Source organism: Haliotis rufescens, unplaced genomic scaffold, assembly GCF_023055435.1.
Source record: "Haliotis rufescens isolate VD_foot unplaced genomic scaffold, xgHalRufe1.0.p SCAF_2, whole genome shotgun sequence".
Classification (NCBI taxonomy): Eukaryota; Metazoa; Mollusca; class Gastropoda; order Lepetellida; family Haliotidae; genus Haliotis; species Haliotis rufescens.
This window is the reverse complement of record NW_025963890.1, coordinates 61,488,223-61,510,695: the sequence shown is the minus strand read 5'-3', so window position 1 is coordinate 61,510,695 and position 22,473 is coordinate 61,488,223. Positions and strand designations below refer to the sequence as shown.

Genomic DNA, 22,473 nt, shown 5'->3' with positions numbered 1-22,473 from the left:
GAGTTGGGTTTAACGCCGTTTTTAACAGTATTCCAGTCATATCGCAGCGTGTCAGCTTAATGTTGGAGGAAAGCCCGAAGTGATGCAGGTCTGACGAGCATGGGTATGGTGCTGACAAACCTAGACACATAATCGGGGCGAACCGGGATTCGAACTCACAATCATAGGTTTCTGGCATGCCCAAAGGATGCAACTCTGCACAGCGAATCGCGGCGCCTTAGACGACTGGGCCAAACGTGCCCCGCAACCCCAGTTTGAGATCATCAGTCACACTTGGGGTCTGATTATCAATTTGAACAGAATACCTTTCACATTGCATTGACTGGAAAGAGTAAACTTGACATGCTAAGCCTATGTGACAATACCTGTGATAATTTACTTATACCACGCACCACAGGGGTAAAACTCATCTTCTGACTCAAGTATAATGTGCTTACCGTATATAACCCTAGATAAACTAAATTTTGAGGACCAGAAAAAAGATTCTGTAGAAAGGGGTTGGCAAATGTAACCAACCAACCCAATCTACCGGTGATTATGTTAAAACATACCCAATAATATAACGGAAAAGAATTTTGATGCAATTATCAGAAAACATGCTGCCATTTTAACATGTTGTCCATTGTGTAACATTCTTGCTGCCATGACAGATGACATCAATAACTAGTTAAAATCTCTGGCAATGATTATTGCCAACATTTGTAACAAATTCCACTTTATTGTATTGGTGGAATTTGGTGCAAAATACAGTAATGATTCCACCAAAATGGTACTGTTTGACATTTCTGATACATTCTGTCCTGTTTACTAATATCATGCACACGTCTCAACACACACTGACGGGAGTGGGCCCAGCCTGGACTGATGTCACCACCCAAGGATGTGGCTGTATTCTGCTCGGACCTTCTCCCGATCTTCAACTGCTGGCAGTACTGGCAGAATGCCCTTCCTCTTTCTGTCCGTCATGATGCGGCTCTGAAAATATATTAAGGATCAGGCACGATAAAGACCGTATTATAACCCACTACAAATTGTCATATTCCCAAATTCCATGTAATAATTTTACTTAAGTCTTCTCCGTGAGTTGGGTCACAGGAATTCGAAGATGATAATTCTTTATGATCCATGCATCCCACAAGGCTAAAGGGTTTTTATGTGTACAGCTATGAATTTGCTGTCGTATGGCGCCTCACTGTTTTAGTGATAACATGATGTGTGAACTTTATCACTATTAATGTGGAAGGAAGGGTGAAACTGGTCATAGGTAGTTGCCACTTAAGTGTCTGTTTGTTTGTTTAAATCCGCACTCAGCAATATTCCAGCTAAAAGACAGCGGTCTGTAAAACAGCTGTCACACCAGGGCTGCGTCCTCACTGACAGTCAATAAAGTCTTACTGGTGACAACATAATTTCAGAAGAATTTTAAATCAGGCATACCCAAAACTCTCGGCAGTTCCGGTAATTCTGGAAACACATAGAGCACTTCTCCCTGTCGTATCCATTGTCATCCAAACACTTGTATGACATTTGTTGCTCCTGTTGAATGAAAGCAGATTTCCATGATTAGAGATATGATTTATATATTCTTGGTCAAACAAATAGAAACAGTATTGGTGTAATGGTTCATTACCAGGATTTAAGCATGACAACACAGAACTGTTTTATGCCACCGAGCAGTATTCCAGTATACCTGTATATCATACCTTAGGATACTTGAATTATATATACTCATAAAAAATATGGGAAAAATGCAATTTACCAGACTAAATGTTCTGGAATTCAATTCTGCCTGCGCAGAGGATCAAACTTGCATTGCTATCTTGAAGCTAGGCTAATTAGCCATCCCTTTACCATAGGACCATGGGAGCTATCACAAGTAATTAGTCCTCGTTTACTTTGTGTATCCGTACCAGATTGTTTTTTTTGTCATGGTAGCCACTTTTCTCTGCAAACTCAAAACGATAAGAATTCTACAGATTTTCCTCAAATTACATAAGATTCTTTCTTAAATGAGACAGCTATCCATAACCTAACTCACAACCCAAAGGGTTGTAAAGACGTGTTAATTTGACTGGCAATGGGTTCCCAAACAACAGGAATGTGAAGGGGTGTTTGATCGGAAAGAGGTACCTAACCCTAAGGATATAAATGTGGTTACTTAATCAGAAAGGGGGTCCAATGGCTAAGGATACAGTTAAAGGTAACCTACCCCAGAGCTCCAGATAAGCTGCGTATCTGTGTAAAATATGCATCAGAAATGCAGAAATATGCAGTAAAATAAAATCCAAGCGTTCAAATAAGCAACGAACATTACAGATACCCTACAAAAATAAAACTTGTGGGTACCATCAAAATATTGTGAAGTAACCCTGCGTATTCGATATGCAAATCAGCAACTTATTTTGAAATTATACACGGGCATTCCATCATTTGCCATCACACTTTCTTGTGGAAGTATTGTGGTATTTTTGAGTCCTATAAAGCTCTCGAACCCACACGACACCAGTTTGCAGGGACTAGATGAATAGTGTTTTTAAATATTTAACTTAAATACCCACATGTGTAAAAACTAGTGGGTAACAGAAATTTGAATACCCAGATAGAATTACTGATACCCAATGATTTTAAAATGCATGGGTAAAATATCCACAACACCAAAACCGGATTTTGGGGCTTATCTGGAGCTCTGCTACCCAAACCCTAACACAAATAGCCCTAGCGATAGAAGTGGCACGCGAGATCAATGAAGAGACAGTCAAAGCCGAGACCAATTACAGCTAAAGACTGCGTCCGGTAAAAAGGAATTTTGCTCAAAATATATTTTTGTTTGGTTGCAGCTATGAATTCCTGTGATGTCAGTGACCAGTGACGGTGTCACCAAGCTGTCACTGTCAGACTTACCGTCATGCATGGGTTCTTGTCGCTTGATGCCTGTCTTGTAGATCTATTAATTTTGTTTTGTCTCTCCTCTTCGTTAAAGGCGCGTCCATTTGTGGAAGCCATTTCCGAAATGCGTTGCAAATATCTGGTAAATTTCGATGCATACAAATCAACACAGGTTTTCCATGCGCGCTGACATCTTGTATTTTACAAGAAAGTATCAGGGAAAACTAATTTTAGTTATATTACCTTCCAAAAGTAGGGAAAATAACTTTGAGGTAATATGAAGTCTTATGTCATTAATGTAACTTTCGTATTACTGATGTGTGATCACTTTCTTGAAGAGTAGTTAAATCATAAGAAAAATTGTGAACATCTTATATCACGTACTGATACAAAAAGTTTGTACAAAAGAAGTTGTTCGACAAATACATGGCTGGTGGCCGGCATACAAACTCTACGACAGCGCATATTACACATTTCACACCGCAACTCTAATATTACACCGAACGAAGCGTTCTGCGACATCGGTGTTTGGAGCCTAGTCCGAGGGGTTTTCCCGACCCACAATACTTTGTTAGTAATGGCGTCGCCAGACAAGGTTGGAAATTGTGCAGACCATGAAATAGAGGAGGTTTGTGCTTAGATATAACTCATTTACACAGTTTGAATAACGGATTTTGTAAAGATATCGATTTCAGAACCTAAATATCCCTCTTTCTATATACATGCTGATTTGGAAAGCACACTTTTGTAATGTTACGTTTTGCATAGAACCTTGCGAGGGCCTCCAGATAACTGTTTCCTAAGAAGTAAGGTCACAGTAATGAATTTCCATGTACACTGTGACCTTATTATTTAGAGCGAACTGTCATTATACGGCATTGTGTTTACAGTATGATTTTGAGAAAAGCATGGGGATTTAATACAATGAGTAGGGATACACAATGGAGTTGTTTAGCGTTCGCTATTTTCATAAATATATTTTAATTGAAATCTAATTTAAAAATAACTTTATACATGTAGAATGTAGATCTAGAGTAGATCCAGATTAATGACATTGAAAATTTTAGTTTAATTTAAAAAAAAATTTCACAAACATGTTATGTTGCAACATACTAATGGAGGAAAGGTAATCCTCAGATAAAAACTCAACACTTTGACACATGATAATAAACAAATGTATTTTCTTTTCATATTCAGACTAGTGAAATTCCTCTAACGAGAGGTTGTCAAATGTCCTAACTTCGTCTTGATTATTTTTTTATATTATTTCTGGAGTCAGTATGTGCAAATGTTTCCAAGTTATCTATACACCTATGTATATGTAGAGTTTAGAGTGAGCTAATCGTGTTCTAAAGGTCTTTTTGCGTCAAGAATAGAGTTATTTCCCATCTCATGCTTATGACCAGCGTGATAAAACAAAAACGAAAAACAAATGAAAAATGACTTGCCTCACTTTTCCATTTTCAGGGAAACAATTGGTAAGGCCATACCAATTAAATTACTTGCTTGACATTCTTATTTCACAAAATGCCTGAAGGCAGGAGGGGAAAGAAGCCACACATCTTATTGAGAAGGGTGAAACAATACAATAACATGCTGATGCACATGATATGTTACCTTTGATATGATACACAATGCATACAGACCTGTATCAAGAAACATGGTGATACAAAGTACCTAGTTTTCACGTACTTAAAGGGGCACTGATCTAAAGCAATTCCCTTGGACTGGTTGTTGCCTTTGTTATTGTCTTTTCCCTGTGGGGGGCACGGGTGGCCCAATTGTCTAAGGCGCCGCAATTTGCAGTGCAGAGTTCTGTCCCTTGGGCACGCCAGAAACCTATGATTGTGGGTTCGAATCCCGGTTTGCCCCGATTATGTTTCTAGGTTTGTCAGCACCATACCTGTGCTCGTGGGTTTTACCATAGTGGTAAACAGTTGAGTCCTGCATCACTTCGGGCTTTCCTCCCACATTAAGCTGACACTCTTTGATATAACTGGAATACTGTTAAAAGCGGAGTTAAACCCAACTCACTCACTCACTTTTTCCCTGTGAGTACCCGGATGATATAGCAGATCTAGACTAGTTCGCGATTTCTGCTGCGCCATTTGTAAGTGCATTTGTCACTTTTATTGATAGTATAGTATATGGGCGTATGGTCACATTTTTGGAAATAATAAGGAAATGTAGGTATCTTTGTCGGTAGCATCAGAAATGGTGACGAAGTTTTGATAAGTCACTTGCTTGGTAATTGTGCGATGTTCGTTTACACTATTTTGACTTGCAACATTAAGTAAATATTTCACCTGAGCATTGCATATTTTATCTTGTTTATATTTTTACAGTCAAAATGTGCGAAAGTTTCACTTAGGAAATTTGTTAAATACATAGATATTCAGTTATTTTACAAATTGACTGAAAAATATGTCCATTTGATTATTATGATAACGAATTCCAAACATTTTTATGTTTAATATAATAAACAAGTGCCCGAAAATGTTAGGATTGAAAGTACATTTCTATATTGCTTGGCTTCTAGTCCTAGCAGAATTAATCTATTGTGATGTTTTTAAGCCCTTTTGGCCGTCTTAATCATTTTTAGTCAATCTGTTAAATAAATGGACAGATTTTTCAGTCAATTTGTAAAATGACTGAAATATTTAGCCATTTTATAAATCATCTGAGTCACTTACATTTTACACATTGACTATAACATATATACGCTTACAAAGGAAAAGACTTGTGAAAACAACGTCTATCGTGCATCGAAGAACTTCCCAATCAAGACGTAGAGGAACAAGAATGATTCTGTTCAATGCTACAGCATATGAATGAAAACAAAATGCAAATATCACAATTACAACCTACCAAAGTTATATATGTATAATTCTAGGCAGCTTCCTTGTTCGAGGAATGTATCCATGAATATCCACATAACGGAACAATATCCCACCTGTCTGCAGGTGTACAATGAAACTTATTTGATGTCACGTGTCTCTGTAACAATCAAATATTATAAAATATATATATATATATATATATCATTTCGGTGTATTATAACCTGTGTTCGTTTCTCAACTGATCACTTGGTTTGTTTCAGTTCTTTCACATAGGTGTCGAGTCTCAAAGGTCAGCTGAGAAAGCCCACGTGACAGCTGTTTTCATAATGTCCACAGTTCTTAAAAAAATCCATTGAGTTAGATAACAATGAGCAGTCAATCAACATATCATCGGTTTACCCTTTGATCAAAGTATGTTGTTTTTAAAGTATGCACTTCATGCCATGATATGAGTGTATTCCCTTTGCTTTAGTATACTACACATGTAAACACTTACTTTTGACATATAACAGTGATTAATCAATCAACATATTTTCTGTTGATCCTTTGATGGCGAGGAATGAAAAAAAAAAGTGAATCAGCTGATGATTCAACCCTTGCTCGGCTGCCACGTTCATATTACATAATACACATTTCACCTCACTTCAAACCTGGATTTAGATTGTGAATAATTACCTCAGACACAAGAAATGCCAAATGGGAGCCTTTATAAGGTAATCTGAGTTGTACTACCACTAATTATACCTGTAATAAATTCATTAACTGAGCATCAAGTGAATGACGACAAATACACAAGTGTAGGGTAATACCAGAAAACATGGATGACAACAAGGGAGTAGTAATTGTATTATCCATGCAATAGGAAATCCGAAAATGCTTTCACTGCAGGGATACTTTTTTTTTATTATCATACTGTAGCCATCGAGGGGTATTTCCAAATAACGAGGGGCGGTCGGGTAGCCTAGTGGTTAAAGCGTTCGCTCGTCATGCCGAAGACCCTGGTTCGATTCTTGACATGGGTACAATGTGTGAAGCCCATTTCTGGTGTCCCCCGCCATGATATTGCTGGAATATTGCTAACAGCGGTGCAAAACCATACTCACTCACTCACTCCAAATAACGACACCTGATGAGGTTCCACTGTTCTTTTTGTCTGTTTGTTTAGGCTGTAGAAATGAAAAAAACATGCATCCTTTGTCGAAATCTTCATAGATCGTGGGTAACCAATTAGTGTTAAAAAATGTGTAAAATTAATATTGCCGCCAAGTTTATTTAGCTGTCCTTGCAGATAGCCCAGTCACTTGTCACAGTCAGTCGCGGTCAGTGTCAGACAGTTGAGAAGAAGCCAGAGATTAGTGCCCCTTTAACAAAAGAATAAGGCTTTCTTGCTATATGAGCTGTGTATAAGTTTGCCAGTCGTCCACTTTCAATGCTAAACCTGCTCTGTTATTTTATTGGTTCATGTTCAGCAGCCAATCACAACCTAATAGGGTGCTTCAACCTCGCTGGTTGCACACAAGCTGAACAGTGCAGAGGGTTCATCTTCCTGAAGCAAGGGAGTTAACTGACTATAAATATCCAGTTTCCACCCTTGCCAAACTAGGTTGCAATGATGGAGTTATGTTTTGCCTGGACTAACAAGTCTATGCATAGTCCAATCAAAATCACGAAGCGAAATCAACATCTGGTTCGTAAACTGCTGTGCAGATTTCGGTCGACTCTAGGATTTTGCAAAGCATATGTACCGTCAACTTAGCGTCAACAAATATTTTCCAAATCTTTTCATGATTTTAATCAAGGTGGTGACGTGGTTTCATGAACTTCACGAAGTAAGGCCTGTTTTATTACAATATAAATCTTGATTATCGATCAGACCGTCTTGACTGGGCGCCACCATTTTGTTTGAAACAAATGCAAGTGATATGAGAGGTGGAATCTGATAGGTCAGTAGGAGGGATATACAAGGGACATAACTACAGCCTAATTTGGCAAGGGTGGAAACTGGACTTTTATAGTCGGTTTACTCCTTTGCCTCGGGAAGATACAGAGGGTGAGGATAAATAGTAGCTTGAAAAGTTGGTCGCATTCTACAAATCAGCTGTTAGGATCAGATGAGTTCAACTGTTATATTTCTTTGGTTGAGTGAGCAGGAGAGAACAAACACAGTCAAAATGTCTATGTATTGTAAATGAACATCTGGAGATAAAATGGTTACAAGACCCAAATGGTAGAAATGAATATTTTCTGTGACCGATTTTGTATATGGCTATTAAAAAAAGACTGTTAAAACAAGACATTAAATTGATCGAATAATCATGATACATGTATTTTGTATGTGCTGGCCTCATCTCTCCAACACAAATAAGAAGCAAATTGGCAGATAATTGTTGATGTTATCATGTTTGTCAAGGCTCTCTTATATGTCATTCTGATGACTGACTGTGACTGGCATACCTACACATATGTGTCTGTGGTGTCTGTTGATTTTAACTTTTGGCAGGCAGGTATGATAAAATGTGTGAAAAAATTAGTCTTAATGTAGGCGCGTTATGAATATGCCCGCCTTGTTTTTATTATAGCATTATGCTGATTAATACCTTTCACAAGCACCTTAATAGTTTGCCCTATTAATGTTATTTTTTAAGATAAAAAGATGCATATTAATTTGATTATGAACATTTTTCAGTGGAGTTTGATTTCAGTGTTTTTACTCTTACAGGACGTCTCAGCCATGTTATGATGAGGATTGATTTTAATTGAAAACCATGGCGGAACAGATTCTCCAGGCTGTCCCGGATGTTAACAACGTTGGATCTTTAGCAGAAGTTGATGGTGTTGTGACCGACTTCCCTGCTGTTGAAGTCGAGGTACATGACAAGACCATCCATGAGATTGGGGGTCTGCAGACACTGACAGCAGTGATGACCGAAGTTGAAAACAGTGGGATGGAGGCAGATAGGGTGCTCGCGAATAATATGGTCAAGGACGTAACTCAAGGTCATTCTCACAGAGACTTGGAAGGGCAGGATGGGGTGGATCCTAAAATGCAGCTTCTAATTTCCAATGAAGGCAGAGAAAATACTGCTGTGTATTTGGTAGATTACAATTACTCAGACAAAGATCTGAAGGATCAGATTGTTTCTGGACTGTCTGATTCCCGAATGATGGTGGGATCGAAGGATGTTTCGTTAAAATCTGAAGAGGAGAAATCTGACCAGCTCTCCTCTCAGGAACATGAGCCCTCGCAATTAGGGTCGTCTGTTGAATGTGGGTTGTCTGTTGAATGTGGGTCACCTGTTGAATGTGAATCATCTGCTGAGTGTTCGGCCAAGGCAGCATGTGTGCAGCATGAGGATAGTAGACAGAAGGCCAACCATGGTGTGTCAGTGTCAGGACCAGGAACGGTGGAATCTCACAACACAAGATCTCAGCAGGAACTTCTGCAGCATGTGGAACTGAGGGGAAAGGATGTAGCTGTTACCCGCTCTGGAAGAAAAGCTGCTTATAGGTCTCCTCAGCGGAATCTTTTATGTGAGAAATATGCCGTATTTTATGAGTTATATGTTCAAAGTGTATTTTGTGTGTTTCAATACCAGTATGACCATTGTTCTGAGAAACTTTGGGATAAACATAAATGCTTCATGTCATTCAGGGGCATGACTGTCCCAGTACTCTTAGGCACCTTATCTTCCTGGGGTTGCACCCCTTAGTCATGGCAGGATCTGCTGATTATGTTGTTATATGTGCTAGTTTTGTCTGAATTATGTTATATGGTTTCCCAATTATTTTTCTTGATAATATTCCACAGATACCCCAGTTCATCAAAGTGGTAAATATCTATGACTTATGTCACTTAAGTTTCTTATCAAATGCAATGTTATATATGAATTACTGTTAAGCTGTGTTGAGAACCTAACTCGTTCCATGTAACTAAAGCATATTAGTTATTATTATCCCCCCCCCCCCCCGAATATTATTGGAGAGAAGTAGGACCCCTACTTGCTTTATTTTACACTATAGTGTAATTACCATCAGCCCTTTTGTTCAGGTTGATGTTGGGGCAGTCGGGTAGCCTAGAAGTTTAAGCATTTGCTTGTCATGCCAAAGACCCAGGTTCAATTCCCCACATGGGTACAATGTGTGAAGTCCATTTCTGGTGTCCCCCAGCGTAATATTGCTGAAATATTGCTAAAAGTGGCGAAAAACCACACTCACTCACTCGGGTTGATGTCAATATTTGAATAGTTAAGGACTTTGAACATGTGGAAAATTTGATTAGAAACAAGCTGAATGACGATCTGAGTAGAGATCTTACATTAATACTACTCAAAAGAAGTTAAAGAACACCTGATTCTTTCATATTACTATTGTTAATCTGTCATACTAGCTGTAGTAATGTAAAAGAATTGGGTATACTTTACCTTCTTTCCTACATTGCTTGGTAAAGGAGTCTGTTTATGATTGTCTTGATGTTGTGTTGCAGGGTGCCAGGACTGTGGCAAGAGCAACGTCGGCCATTGTCGTAAACATGGCTCCCTGATCACGGTCCCCGACTCACACGTCCCTACTTACGCTCGACTTACGCTGCCACCTGTGCTGGTTATTAAAGTTGGTAGGTAAAGCTGTTCTTTCGGTCAGATGTCTGTTGGTGAAGCTATTACAGGAAGTAGTTGTGATACGAAATGTTTGGCGGTTGAGTAAGTGTGATCCAACAAGTAAAAAAACAATGGCCTTATAAACATGAAGTCTTTGACAGGCATTTAGAAGTTTGGAGAATAAAAGAAGTTACTATCCATAAAAAAAAGTGTCATGTATTCATACTTAAAAACATGATAGCAAAAAAGATTTGAAGCCACCATGGCCACATCAATTCTCAATTTCATTTTCTGAACCATCACTATTAGTTGTTCTAGACAATATGTTATGAAGCTGGTACACTTGCACAAAGCAATCACAGGTCTACAACAATCATATCTCCCATACTCTAACGTAGACTTACGATAGTCATAGTGCTATGATCGTTTTTGTGAAAGTGGGCCCTGATGTGTTTCCAGTTAGAAATAATTAACATTGTGTTACAAGTTCCATTTGATATGACATGATTCTAGTCAACCCGTGAAGATCCAGGGTAGAAAAGGTCTTCAGCAACCCATGCTTGCCGTAAAAGGCAACTATGCTTGTTGAAGAGGCAACTGTCGGGATCGTGTGGTTAGTCTCGCTGACTTGGTTGATGCATGTCATCGTATCCCATTAGCATGGATCAATGCTCATGATGTCAATCACTTGATTGTCTGATCCAGACTCAATTATTTACAGACTGCCATCATATAGCTAGAATATTGCTGAGTGAGACGATTAACAACAAGCAAACAAACAAACAAACTACATACACAGACCCCTTAAAACTAGCATTATCAGGAGTTGCATATGCCAAACAGATGTTATAGTCCCATGAGGACACGAAACCGTGAATACAAAATATCACCGATCCATTGCGCACAAGGGGGCAGAGCACCAAGTCGTGTCATCGCTCGCTGATATTTTGTATACACTGTCGAGTGTCAATCATGTAACTGTTTTATCCAATGGCTGACGAACATACCCCCCAGTTAGAAGGGCACATCCACAGCAAAATCTTTCTGGCATGGAATCCAATTCATAATTTCAAAATGTCTGACATGGAAGGGCCATAACTTTTTAATCAGACCCCGAATGTTGGTACCTCTTTGTGTCAACATTGTTCTACTTTGTATTTCTACTATAGATGTAATTAATAATGTTGCTTTTTCTTCTTATTTCGTTTGATGTTGTTACAATGTATTGTGGAGGGTGACACAATTATCGTCCAACTCCACCTTCATTTGGTGAGTAACCAAACAGCGATGTCCTAAAAGTGTGGTGATATGTCTGATGCAACATATGTTATATCTGAGATATCAGGACCTGTTTTCATGTATGGCATTTATCGCCATGAAAACATCAAAGGAAATTATGCCAGCTGTTGGATAATAACTAGTAATAAGAAAGAATCGTGTGTTGTTTCACTTCTTTTGAGTAGTATATAATGTCCCATGTTTTTCCGGCACATGTGTTTTGTGATCTTCAGGTAGTAAAGGGGAAGGTGTGTATGCCAAGAAATACATCAAGGCACGCACTCAGTTTGGTCCACTCAAGGCCCCATTTTGTACAGAAACCACCAAGATGGACAAGGGACGCTCAGACTTTTACCTGAAGGTATGTTGTCGTGAAAATGGCCACTCAAAGCTTACTGTTGAGTAGATACTGTGTGATATTCAAACATGTCATGTCAGCATGGTCAAGGGGGATAACTCTGATTTAATATTGTTCAAATGGACAACTTAATGGAAAGTAATGAACTGTGTTAAAATAGGTCTGTTGCTTGTCGTACAAGGCAACCAAAATGAATTCTGTTGTCTGTGACTTGGCTGATTGTGTGTCTTCGTACCACAGTGAAGTGGTCACTGGTTTGCCTGCCCAACACTCAACTTTTAACAGGACGCTTTGATTGTGTGTATATTGCAGGGATATGACAATGATGACGAGATGTGGCAGTACGACCTGAGCAGTGAGGCGGAATGTAACTGGATGATGTTTGTGCAGCCGGCCCAGACTTACACCGACCAGAACATGGCGGCCTACGTGTACGACCGCAGGGTCTACTACACAACCATCAAGGTGACAATAACACTGTTGGTGCCTTTTTCTGAAGTGAAAATGTTGATGGATTCTGTAGGCATTTGGGATAAGATAAGTCTCCAGTACGCCATGTTTCACATAAGGCTTAAAAAAAAATAAAAGAATTTGTTCTCAGGGTATGATTTTTGAAAATATAGTGCGGGTGTGTGGTGGCTTTTTGCTTGTTCAAACTAGTATGTACCCAAATAAACAGTTGTGTACCAGCAACCTGGGAAAGGGCCTCCCTACATAAACAAGCATACAAACTCCTATTGTCGCTATGACCATGACACGAGATGCGCAGTGAAGCAGAGCGCATGTAATGGGAAGAGCATGTAACTCTGTGCTATATTGGACTGCATCATTTTTAAGTATTAGAATTTTTATATATTTTTTAAAATGGAAATTAAAACGAAATGTACGGCAGACATTATGATGCTGCGTGCAGTGCCTGAGAACAAGGACTATTAATGTTTATTAGGAAGGTTTAGTGGAAGCTGATGTTCGGAAGGTGTAGTTTGGCTAGTGTTAGGAAGGTGTAGTATGGCTAGTGTCAGGAAGGTGTAGTATGGCTAGTGTTAGGAAGGTGTAGTTTGGCTAGTGTTAGAAAGGTGTAGTTTGGCTAGTGTCAGGAAGGTGTAGTATGGCTAGTGTTAGGTAGGTGTAGTATGGCTGATGTTTTGAAGGTGTAGTTTGGCTGATGTTTTGAAGGTGTAGTTTGGCTAGTGTTAAGAAGGTGTAGTGCGGCTAGTGTTAGGAAGGTGTAGTTTGGCTAGTGTCAGGAAGGTGTAGTATGGCTAGTGTTAGGTAGGTGTAGTATGGCTGATGTTTTGAAGGTGTAGTATGGCTAGTGTTAGGAAGGTGTAGTTTGGCTAGTGTCAGGAAGGTGTAGTATGGCTAGTGTTAGGAAGGTGTAGTTTGGCTAGTGTTAGGAAGGTGTAGTTTGGCTAGTGTCAGGAAGGTGTAGTATGGCTAGTGTTAGGTAGGTGTAGTATGGCTGATGTTTTGAAGGTGTAGTTTGGCTGATGTTTTGAAGGTGTAGTTTGGCTAGTGTTAGGTAGGTGTAGTTTGGCTAGTGTCAAGAAGGTGTAGTTTGGCTAGTGTTAGGTAGGTGTAGTATGGCTGATGTTTTGAAGCGTAGTTTGGCTGATGTTTTGAAGGTGATGTTTTGAAGGTTTAGTTTGGCTGATGTTTCGAAGGTGTAGTTTGGCTGATGTTTCGAAGGTGTAGTTTGGCTAGTGTTAGGAAGGTGTAGTTTGGCTGATGTTTCGAAGGTGTAGTATGGCTGATGTTTTGAAGGTGTAGTTTGGCTAGTGTTAGGAAGGTGTAGTTTGGCTGATGTTTCGAAGGTGTAGTATGGCTAGTGTTAGGAAGGTGTAGTTTGGCTAGTGTCAGGAAGGTGTAGTTTGGCTAGTGTTAGGAAGGTGTAGTTTGGCTGATGTTTTGAAGTGTAGTTTGGCTGATGTTTTGAAGGTGATGTTTTGAAGGTGTAGTTTGGCTGATGTTTCGAAGGTGTAGTATGGCTGATGTTTTGAAGGTGTAGTTTGGCTAGTGTCAGGAAGGTGTAGTTTGGCTAGTGTTAGGAAGGTGTAGTATGGCTGATGTTTTGAAGGTGATGTTTTGAAGGTGTAGTTTGGCTGATGTTTTGAAGGTGTAGTTTGGCTAGTGTTAGGAAGGTGTAGTTTGGCTGATGTTTCGAAGGTGTAGTTTGGCTAGTGTTAGGTAGGTGTAGTTTGGCTGATGTTTTGAAGGTGATGTTTTGAAGGTGTAGTTTGGCTAGTGTTAGGAAGGTGTAGTTTGGCTGATGTTTTGAAGGTGTAGTATGGCTAGTGTTAGGAAGGTGTAGTTTGGCTGATGTTTCGAAGGTGTAGTTTGGCTAGTGTTAGGAAGGTGTAGTTTGGCTAGTGTTAGGTAGGTGTAGTTTGGCTAGTGTTAGGAAGGTGTAGTATGGCTAGTGTTAGGAAGGTGTAGTTTGGCTAGTGTCAGGAAGGTGTAGTATGGCTAGTGTTGGGTAGGTGTAGTTTGGCTGATGTTTTGAAGGTGTAGTTTGGCTGATGTTTTGAAGGTGTAGTTTGGCTAGTGTCAGGAAGGTGTAGTATGGCTAGTGTTAGGAAGGTGTAGTTTGGCTAGTGTTAGGAAGGTGTAGTATGGCTGATGTTTTGAAGGTATAGTTTGGCTAGTGTTAGGAAGGTGTAGTATGGCTGATGTTTTGAAGGTGTAGTATGGCTAGTGTTAGGAAGGTGTAGTTTGGCTGATGTTTTGAAGGTGTAGTATGGCTAGTGTTAGGAAGGTGTAGTATGGCTGATGTTTTGAAGGTGTAGTATGGCTAGTGTTAGGAAGGTGTAGTTTGGCTAGTGTTAGGAAGGTGTAGTATGGCTGATGTTTTGAAGGTATAGTTTGGCTAGTGTTAGGAAGGTGTAGTATGGCTGATGTTTTGAAGGTGTAGTATGGCTAGTGTTAGGAAGGTGAAGTATGGCTGATGTTTTGAAGGTGTAGTACGGCTAGTGTCAGGAAGGTGTAGTGTGGCAAGTGTCAGGAAGGTGTAGTTTGGCTAGTGTTAGGAAGGTGTAGTATGGCTGATGTTTTGAAGGTATAGTTTGGCTAGTGTTAGGAAGGTGTAGTATGGCTGATGTTTTGAAGGTGTAGTATGGCTAGTGTTAGGAAGGTGTAGTTTGGCTGATGTTTTGAAGGTGTAGTATGGCTAGTGTAAGGAAGGTGTAGTTTGGCTGATGTTTCGAAGGTGTAGTTTGGCTAGTGTTGGGTAGGTGTAGTTTGACTGATGTTTTGAAGGTGATGTTTTGAAGGTGTAGTTTGGCTGATGTTTTGAAGGTGTAGTTTGGCTAGTGTTAGGAAGGTGTAGTATGGCTGATGTTTTGAAGGTGTAGTATGGCTAGTGTTAGGAAGGTGTAGTTTGGCTAGTGTCAGGAAGGTGTAGTTTGGCTAGTGTTAGGTAGGTGTAGTTTGGCTGATGTTTTGAAGGTGATGTTTTGAAGGTTTAGTTTGGCTGATGTTTTGAAGGTGTAGTTTGGCTGATGTTTTGAAGGTGTAGTTTGGCTAGTGTCAGGAAGGTGTAGTATGGCTAGTGTTAGGTAGGTGTAGTATGGCTGATGTTTTGAAGGTGTAGTTTGGCTGATGTTTTGAAGGTGTAGTTTGGCTGATGTTTTGAAGGTGTAGTATGGCTAGTGTTAGGAAGGTGAAGTATGGCTGATGTTTTGAAGGTGTAGTACGGCTAGTGTCAGGAAGGTGTAGTGCGGCAAGTGTCAGGAAGGTGTAGTTTGGCTAGTGTTAGGAAGGTGTAGTGCGGCTAGTGTTAGGAAGGTGTAGTTTGGCTAGTGTTAGGAAGGTGTAGTTTGGCTAGTGTTAGGAATGTGTAGTATGGCTGATGTTTTGAAGGTGATGTTTTGAAGGTGTAGTTTGGGTGATGTTTTGAAGGTGTAGATTGGCTAGTGTTAGGAAGGTGTAGTTTGGTTGATGTTTTGAAGGTGTAGTTTGGCTAGTGTTAGGAAGGTGTAGTATGGCTGATGTTTTGAAGGGGTAGTGCGGCTAGTGTTAGGAAGATGTAGTTTGGCTAGTGTTAGGAAGGTGTAGTATGGCTAGTGTAAGGTAGGTGTAGTATGGCTGATGGTTTGAAGGTGTAGTATGGCTAGTGTTAGGAAGGTTTAGTATGGGTGGTGTTCCTAAGGCGTATGTTATAAAGGTGTGTTGTTTTGCAGCCTATTGAGTATGGGAAGGAGTTGAAGGTGTGGTATGCTGCAGACTACGCCGTGAAGACAGGTATGTCTCTCTTCACCGATGTCAAGCAGGAGATGGGCCCAGACAAACAGAAGCAGGGGAAGACACATAAAGGAGGTCAGTATTTGCTGGAATCAGCAAATGTCTGGGTCAATGATTGATACTTCTTCAAGTCTTAACTTAGACTAATGACATAGTGCTAAGAATGCTTATATGTGATAAGCCTCTATCAGTCTCATTAACCCATATCTTTGCTCTGATGGGATACCACTCTGCCTGTAGAAGAAGTATTGTGTTCTGTGTGCGTTTCTTTGAAGATATAAATTCATGAAACAATGGGAAAGATATAAATTGTTTTAAAAAGCTGTAATCGGATTGGCCCAAGAACCTATGCAACCTTTAGATTAGACCTATTATAGAAACTTTGTCAGATCTTCATGCCAAGAGGTAGTAGTAATAGATTTTATTTTAGTTGGATGGGGCTTTTGTCGGTTTCTTGAAAAATGCAGCTGTGGTTGATAAGTGTTGAGTTCATATGATCATTCTTTATTGTTTGTTTGTTTTGTTTGTTTGTTGTTTAACGCTGCACTCAGCAATATTCCAGCTATATGATGGCGGTCTGTAAAATAATTGAGTCTGGACCAGACAATCCAGTGATTGACATCATGAACATCGATCCACGCAATTGGGATCGATGACATGTATCAACCAAGTCAGCGAGCCTGACCACCCAATCCCGTTAGTCGCCTTTTACGACAAGCATAGTCGCCTTTTACGGCAAGTATGGGTCTCTGAAGACCTATTCTACCTCGGAATCTTCATGGGTCAATCTGTAACCAAGCAGTCAGTTTGTTTCCTTCTCTTTTAGTACACAAACACCAACTGAGGTCCTATCAGTGTTGCATCTGTCTTGTCTATATTTTCACTGCTGTTTAAATTAGTATTATATGTCAACCTATGTATACACAGTCTAACATTATGACTTGCTTCAGATGATAACACAAGCACACCGCCGGATTTGGAGGTGGACATAGCAGACAACACTGATGATGAGTTCCAGATTGTGGAAAATGAAGGCGGCAACGGTTCCTCGGACAGCTACAGTGGAACGTACTGCATCTCGTGTGACACTCAGTTCAAGACCAAAACCCAGCTGTTCAGCCACTCCTGTACCCCCAGGAAGATGTCTAGCAAGAGGAAGCGAGGCTCTGGCTCCACCAGGCGAAAAGGCAGTCCCAGGAAGCTGGCCCTAGATGATGATGAGGATGAGGATGATGATGACGATGAGGAATATGAAGAAGAGGTCAAGGCCAAGAAGAGCAAGAAGAAGCCAGGACGGAAGTTACAAGATAAAACAAAAGCTAAATACAAGCGGAAACGGAAGGAGAGTAGTGAAAAGAAGAAATACGCAAGAACACCCAAGTTTTCTTGTTCGTATTGCCCGGAACAGTTTGCGGCAGAAGACTTTTATCGGGCACATGAAGCTTCTCACACTGGGAAGAGTGCTTACACTTGTGATGAGCCTGATTGTGGGAAGGGCTTTGTGACCAAATTCACTCATTGGAGACATATGCTGTCCCATCGTAAACCCATGAACAGAGAGTGTCCGTATTGTGATAAGGCATTCAACAGAATGGACCATCTGAAAACCCACCTCAAGACTCATGATCAGCATCGTTTTTCGTATCTATGTGACAAATGTGGAAAGTCTTACTTACATAAAAACACCTATGACTATCACATGGCTTTGCATGAAGCCAAAGAAGGCATGTCTCTTGTGTGTATAATATGTACTGCGAAGTACGAAACCAAAGACGATCTTATTAAACATACACTCACCCACAATAGGTACAAGTCCCTTGTTGATACACCCAAGAAACATGCGTGTCCAATGTGTAATAGAATGTTTGGGACGAATAAGGATGTAAAAAGACACATGGTTGTGCACACAAAAGAAAAGTGTTTTCTTTGTGAATTATGTCCCCAGACTTTTGGGAGAAAGGATCATCTACACAGGCATTATAAGACAAATCATTGTAAAGAAGCTAAGAAGGAGAAGGCAGTCGAAGGAGAACAAGTGTTCAGTTGTCAGCACTGTCCAGAGATGTTTCAGAAGAAGAAGCTGCTGACGAACCATGTCAAGTATACTCACGAACAGGACCTGAGACAACAGCTTCCAGAGGGAGATGAACATCCTCTGGCACAAGCGGCTGGTGACATCACGGAGGCAGCTGTGACATCGTCTTCCTACAACCTGTACACCCTCTCCACACCACAACTCAACACTAACAACCCTGTAGCCGTGGTTCCCAACCAGGCAGCTAAAGCATTGGAGCGCTACATTAACACCAACGTGACCACCTCCAGCACTGTGATAACACCACAGACCGTGATGGAGGTTTCTGCGCCCGTGACCTTCATCAACGGCCAGGCCAACATGCCGGTCACTGTGATGCCTCAAGGAAGGGAGTGCCCTGATCACCTTCAGCAGGTGAAGGATCGACCAGTGTTCCAGCAAGAGCAGATGGCCCCTCAGCGACAGACTCGACCAATGCCATGGTCGTTCACTGTCATAGAGGAGAGAGATGACCACAGCTATTCCACAGCACCAGCTCCTGCCTGGACTCCTAAAGTGCCGAACTTTCGTCAAGGGGGAACATCGGTTGCTGAAGTAGAGACTGCACGGTTGCTCCAGTCGGCTCAGACGTCTCATGGCTCCTTCTCAGCACCGTGCAATAATGCCACCACAATGGCTGTAGCCTGGGACACAATGACGGAGTATTTTGCTGTCCAGCCGTGCAATAACATCACAGAGGTTGTGACGTCCAACAGTATCGTACAGCAGACACAAGCCCAGCAGATCACCCAGAACATGGCTCATGTTCCCAGAAGTCATCTCCAGCAAAGTCACTCACACCATCAAGCTCAATAAAACTACCTTTGGTTAATCTTAAAGGTTAAAGGTGCTAAAACTATTTGGCTGAAGACATACTGTTAGATATTTTTTTCTAAATATTTAGAAATAGTTTACTTTGTAATTTGTCTGCAGATAATTATAGATTTTAGATCTGAGCTGAAGACGATGCTGCTTATACAATTTGGGTCAGTGTCACCATGTAATCAGATTTCCAAATATTTTGAATATTCAGTAATATTCAGTGGTTGTACAATCAGTCTTAGTGAGGTATTCCTGTGTTGCTCAGTTTGGTAATTAGTTGTCAAGTAGATGCAATGCACCAAGTAATGTCTGGCAGCATTGAGACGCTTCACACAAAAAGTGTCATCTATTACTGGCTGAAATGGGTCCAAGTTTATTAACCAAGTGTTTACACAGACAATACTGAATAATGGTCATAGCGTTTGTTGCCTTAACTGTTGGGTTGGTAGCCACCGCCACTTTCCCTATTGTCAGTGTTGATCATATTTTTAAGGAATTGACTGAACGACATTTATGCAAAATTATAGGGAAATTATAGATAGATATACAGATTAGAAATTATAAGTCAGAGAAATCACTGGATTCTGTTTATTCCTGAGAATAATGAGCTCATTCAGCGCTCATGGATTCCCCTTCGGAATCAACAGATTCCAGTGATTTCTTCAATCTTAATCAACTTCTCTCCACATCATATAGATTTATAAAGTTGTAAGTGTTTTACATCGTTCATACTTTGGTTTTGCAGTTTCCACTCAGTACAGAAAAAGGGAATAGCTCTATAAGCTTGACAAGCAGAGACAATATATTTAATAGTAACATTATTAAGGTATATACATTTTCATCATGGCAGGGTTGCCAATGTATGACATTTTACAAAGTGGTCGGTTAAGTATGTTTTTCCATGTACCATGTTACAATTTGTAGCATTGTAGTTGTACATTGTACCTTTGAACTGATAAACAGATTTTAACAGACTAATGAAGTGGGCATTATGGTCACAGGAATGAGATATAGCTGTTGTTTCACTTCTCTATTCATTGTCTTATCACAGAAAAGTTGTTTCCAAATGCTTTCCAGTGCTTTATCAGTGTGGCCAGTATCACTAGTGTAGTCTGTTACCAAAATGTCAACCACTACTTAATACACAAGACTATATTTTAAGACTTTACAATTTTATATAGTGGCAGACAAGTCGTAAGGCTGTTTTCCAATAGTTTCAGTCACTGTAAACAGACTTTATTTAACAGAAAGAGGATGTTTGGCTTTCCTTGTCAATTAACATGTTTATGCCAGGGAGTGACCTGATTAAACTGTCATTTTTTTCAGGTCATACAGCATGTACATATATACTTCTCCAAAGGGGTTAAGGACCCCCGTTTCATATTACTATACTTAACATGGAATGGCATGATATTGATTAACTATAGTAATATCAAAGAATCTTCTTTTGAGTAGTATACATGTTTGGTCATAGGATGTGAAAAAAATAAAATGTCCTATAACGAAATAAGGGTGAAATCAAAATACCCATTAACAAGTTTTGATCACAGTTGGCATTATTTTGAATGCGTGAATATTTATGGTTACGTTATAAAGTTAAATTATTGGACATTATCATCTTTATACGTTGTTTAACATGGATACTGTACACAACCCATGCTTGTCCTGATATCGGGTGGTTAGGCTCAGTGACCTGATTGATAGTAGGGATTCTGAGTCAGTACAAGCCCCCAGCAATCCATGTTTGTTGTAAGATTAGGTCGTTAGGCTCAGTGACCTGATTGATAGTGTGGATTCCGGGTCAGTACAAGCCCCCAGCAACCCATGTTTGTTGTAAGATCGGTTGGTTAGGCTCAGTGACCTGATTGATAGTGTGGATTCCCGGTCAGTACAAGCCCCCAGCAACCCATGTTTGTTGTAAGATCGGGTGGTTAGTCTCGGTGACCTGCTTGATAGTGTGTCATTGTACCCCAAGGCATGGATCATTGCTAACAATATTGACTCCTGGACTGTCTGGTCCATTGTCTGGCGATTATTTACAGGCTGACAAATAGATGGAGTGCTGCATTATCAAAGAAATGCATGGTATATAATCAGTGTTATTGTTAACTTGTTGTGATAGCGAGAGGGTGTAACAACATGGCTCTATTACAGTGACCTGTTAAAGGGGGACATGGCCCCGCCAATTTGGCACGCCCAAGTCACTCAAACACCACTGTGATTGTTAACACAAAATATATGATGTAAATTCTAGCAGCAGCTAAGTATCCTAATTACACAAGACATTGTCTACGTTTCACACAGGGCATTACTTACAAGGTCTTGACCTGGAATAGATGCTCACCATGGCCTGCAGCTTAGCCTCTCACCCTACTTACCCTACGTCAGGTGCATGTTGGGAATAGATGTTGGCTTTACAGGGGTGCTATTTACACCAAGCAACTCCACATGACGATGTTAATAAACCACATTTCTTTTCAGAGTGATACATTTACATTTTTTTTAGATATCTTGTGTTAAGATATGTTTTCTGTGAGCTATGTTATTGCTGATTTTTAAAAATATATGTTGCCATGGTTACCAAAAATTGAAATTAAAAAAACGCTGTGTCCTTTCTGTGTATGAAAGAGCTGTTGGAAGAGTTGTAATCTGTATCTGCTGACAGTTTACCAGATTAGATTCTGCAGAATATCTGACCACCGTGGTCAAGTGGACAGAGCATCTGCCAGGAGAGTAGAAAGTTGGGGATCATCCCCGACCGGGTCATACCAAGAGATGTTAAACATTTTGCTTGTTGTTATCTTGCATTAAGGAGATAAAACTAGGACTACTCAGTATAATGTATTTTTTAGTGGGGTATCCATATTCAACTGCCGCATGGTATCTCAGTGGGCTAGTATAAAACCAGCATCAGTCCGGACAAGTACACGCAGCTCCACACAAACACATTCACCCTTCCCCCCTACACACCCTGCAATAATCTTGAACTTGACCTGCCGACCCGTAGAATAGGTCTTCAGCAACCCATTCTTGCCGTAAAAGGCGACTGTGCTTGTTGTGAGAAACAACTAACGGGATCTTGTGGTGAGGTTCGCTGACTTGGATGATGCATGCCATCGTATCACAATTGCGTGGATTGATGCTCATGATGTCAATCACTGGTTTGTCTGGTCCACTCAATTATTTACAGACGCTGTCATGTAGCTGGAATATTGCTGAGTAAGGGAGGCATTAAATGACAAACAAACTTGACCTGCCAGGTGATTTTACCTCAAATTACCTGAAGAATATCTGATATTAGTTTTTGAAGGATGTGTTAGAATGAAGTAAACTTTTCAATAAACCATGCAGGGAGTGAAAGTGATAAAATTGAAGTAAAGC

General features: G+C 40.2%; 2 protein-coding genes across 4 annotated transcripts; one reads left to right on the top strand and one right to left on the bottom strand.

Annotated features, from left to right (window-relative positions):
- Positions 1–134: 134 nt before the first annotated feature.
- LOC124142400 (coiled-coil-helix-coiled-coil-helix domain-containing protein 7-like) lies at positions 135–3,117 on the bottom strand. The gene is made up of 3 exons (XM_046510857.2): positions 2,902–3,117; positions 1,438–1,536; positions 135–975 (listed from the first exon to the last, which is right to left on the bottom strand). The coding sequence occupies exons 1-3, from the start codon at positions 3,001–3,003 to the stop codon at positions 868–870; spliced, it is 309 nt and encodes a 102-aa protein (XP_046366813.1). The 5' UTR covers positions 3,004–3,117; the 3' UTR covers positions 135–867.
- Positions 3,118–3,411: 294 nt separating this feature from the next.
- LOC124142386 (PR domain zinc finger protein 10-like) lies at positions 3,412–20,559 on the top strand. 3 transcript variants are annotated; one of them, XM_048400290.1, is made up of 8 exons: positions 3,412–3,514; positions 5,987–6,137; positions 8,446–9,257; positions 10,210–10,338; positions 11,833–11,960; positions 12,270–12,422; positions 16,136–16,271; positions 17,147–20,559. In XM_048400290.1, the coding sequence occupies exons 3-8, from the start codon at positions 8,492–8,494 to the stop codon at positions 19,084–19,086; spliced, it is 3,252 nt and encodes a 1,083-aa protein (XP_048256247.1). In that variant the 5' UTR covers positions 3,412–3,514; positions 5,987–6,137; positions 8,446–8,491; the 3' UTR covers positions 19,087–20,559. The 3 variants fall into 3 exon arrangements, with proteins under 3 accessions (XP_048256247.1, XP_046366783.2, XP_046366791.2); XM_046510827.2 differs by lacking the exon at positions 5,987–6,137; XM_046510835.2 differs by lacking the exon at positions 3,412–3,514 and having other exon boundaries at positions 5,772–6,137.
- The last annotated feature ends 1,914 nt before the right edge of the window (positions 20,560–22,473 follow it).

Bases quoted from the DNA above. Each gene is read 5' to 3' on its own strand.
- LOC124142400 (XM_046510857.2), bottom strand. From the start codon at position 3,003: ATGGCTTCCACAAATGGACGCGCCTTTAACGAAGAGGAGAGACAAAAC. The intron at 1,537-2,901 runs GTAAGTCTGACA...TTCATTCAACAG, and splicing joins ACAAGAACCCATGCATGACG to GAGCAACAAATGTCATACAA. The intron at 976-1,437 runs GTATGCCTGATT...ATATATTTTCAG, and splicing joins GGAACTGCCGAGAGTTTTGG to AGCCGCATCATGACGGACAG.
- LOC124142386 (XM_046510827.2), top strand. From the start codon at position 8,492: ATGGCGGAACAGATTCTCCAGGCTGTCCCGGATGTTAACAACGTTGGA. The intron at 9,258-10,209 runs GTGAGAAATATG...GTTGTGTTGCAG, and splicing joins TCCTCAGCGGAATCTTTTAT to GGTGCCAGGACTGTGGCAAG. The intron at 10,339-11,832 runs GTAGGTAAAGCT...TGTGATCTTCAG, and splicing joins TGTGCTGGTTATTAAAGTTG to GTAGTAAAGGGGAAGGTGTG.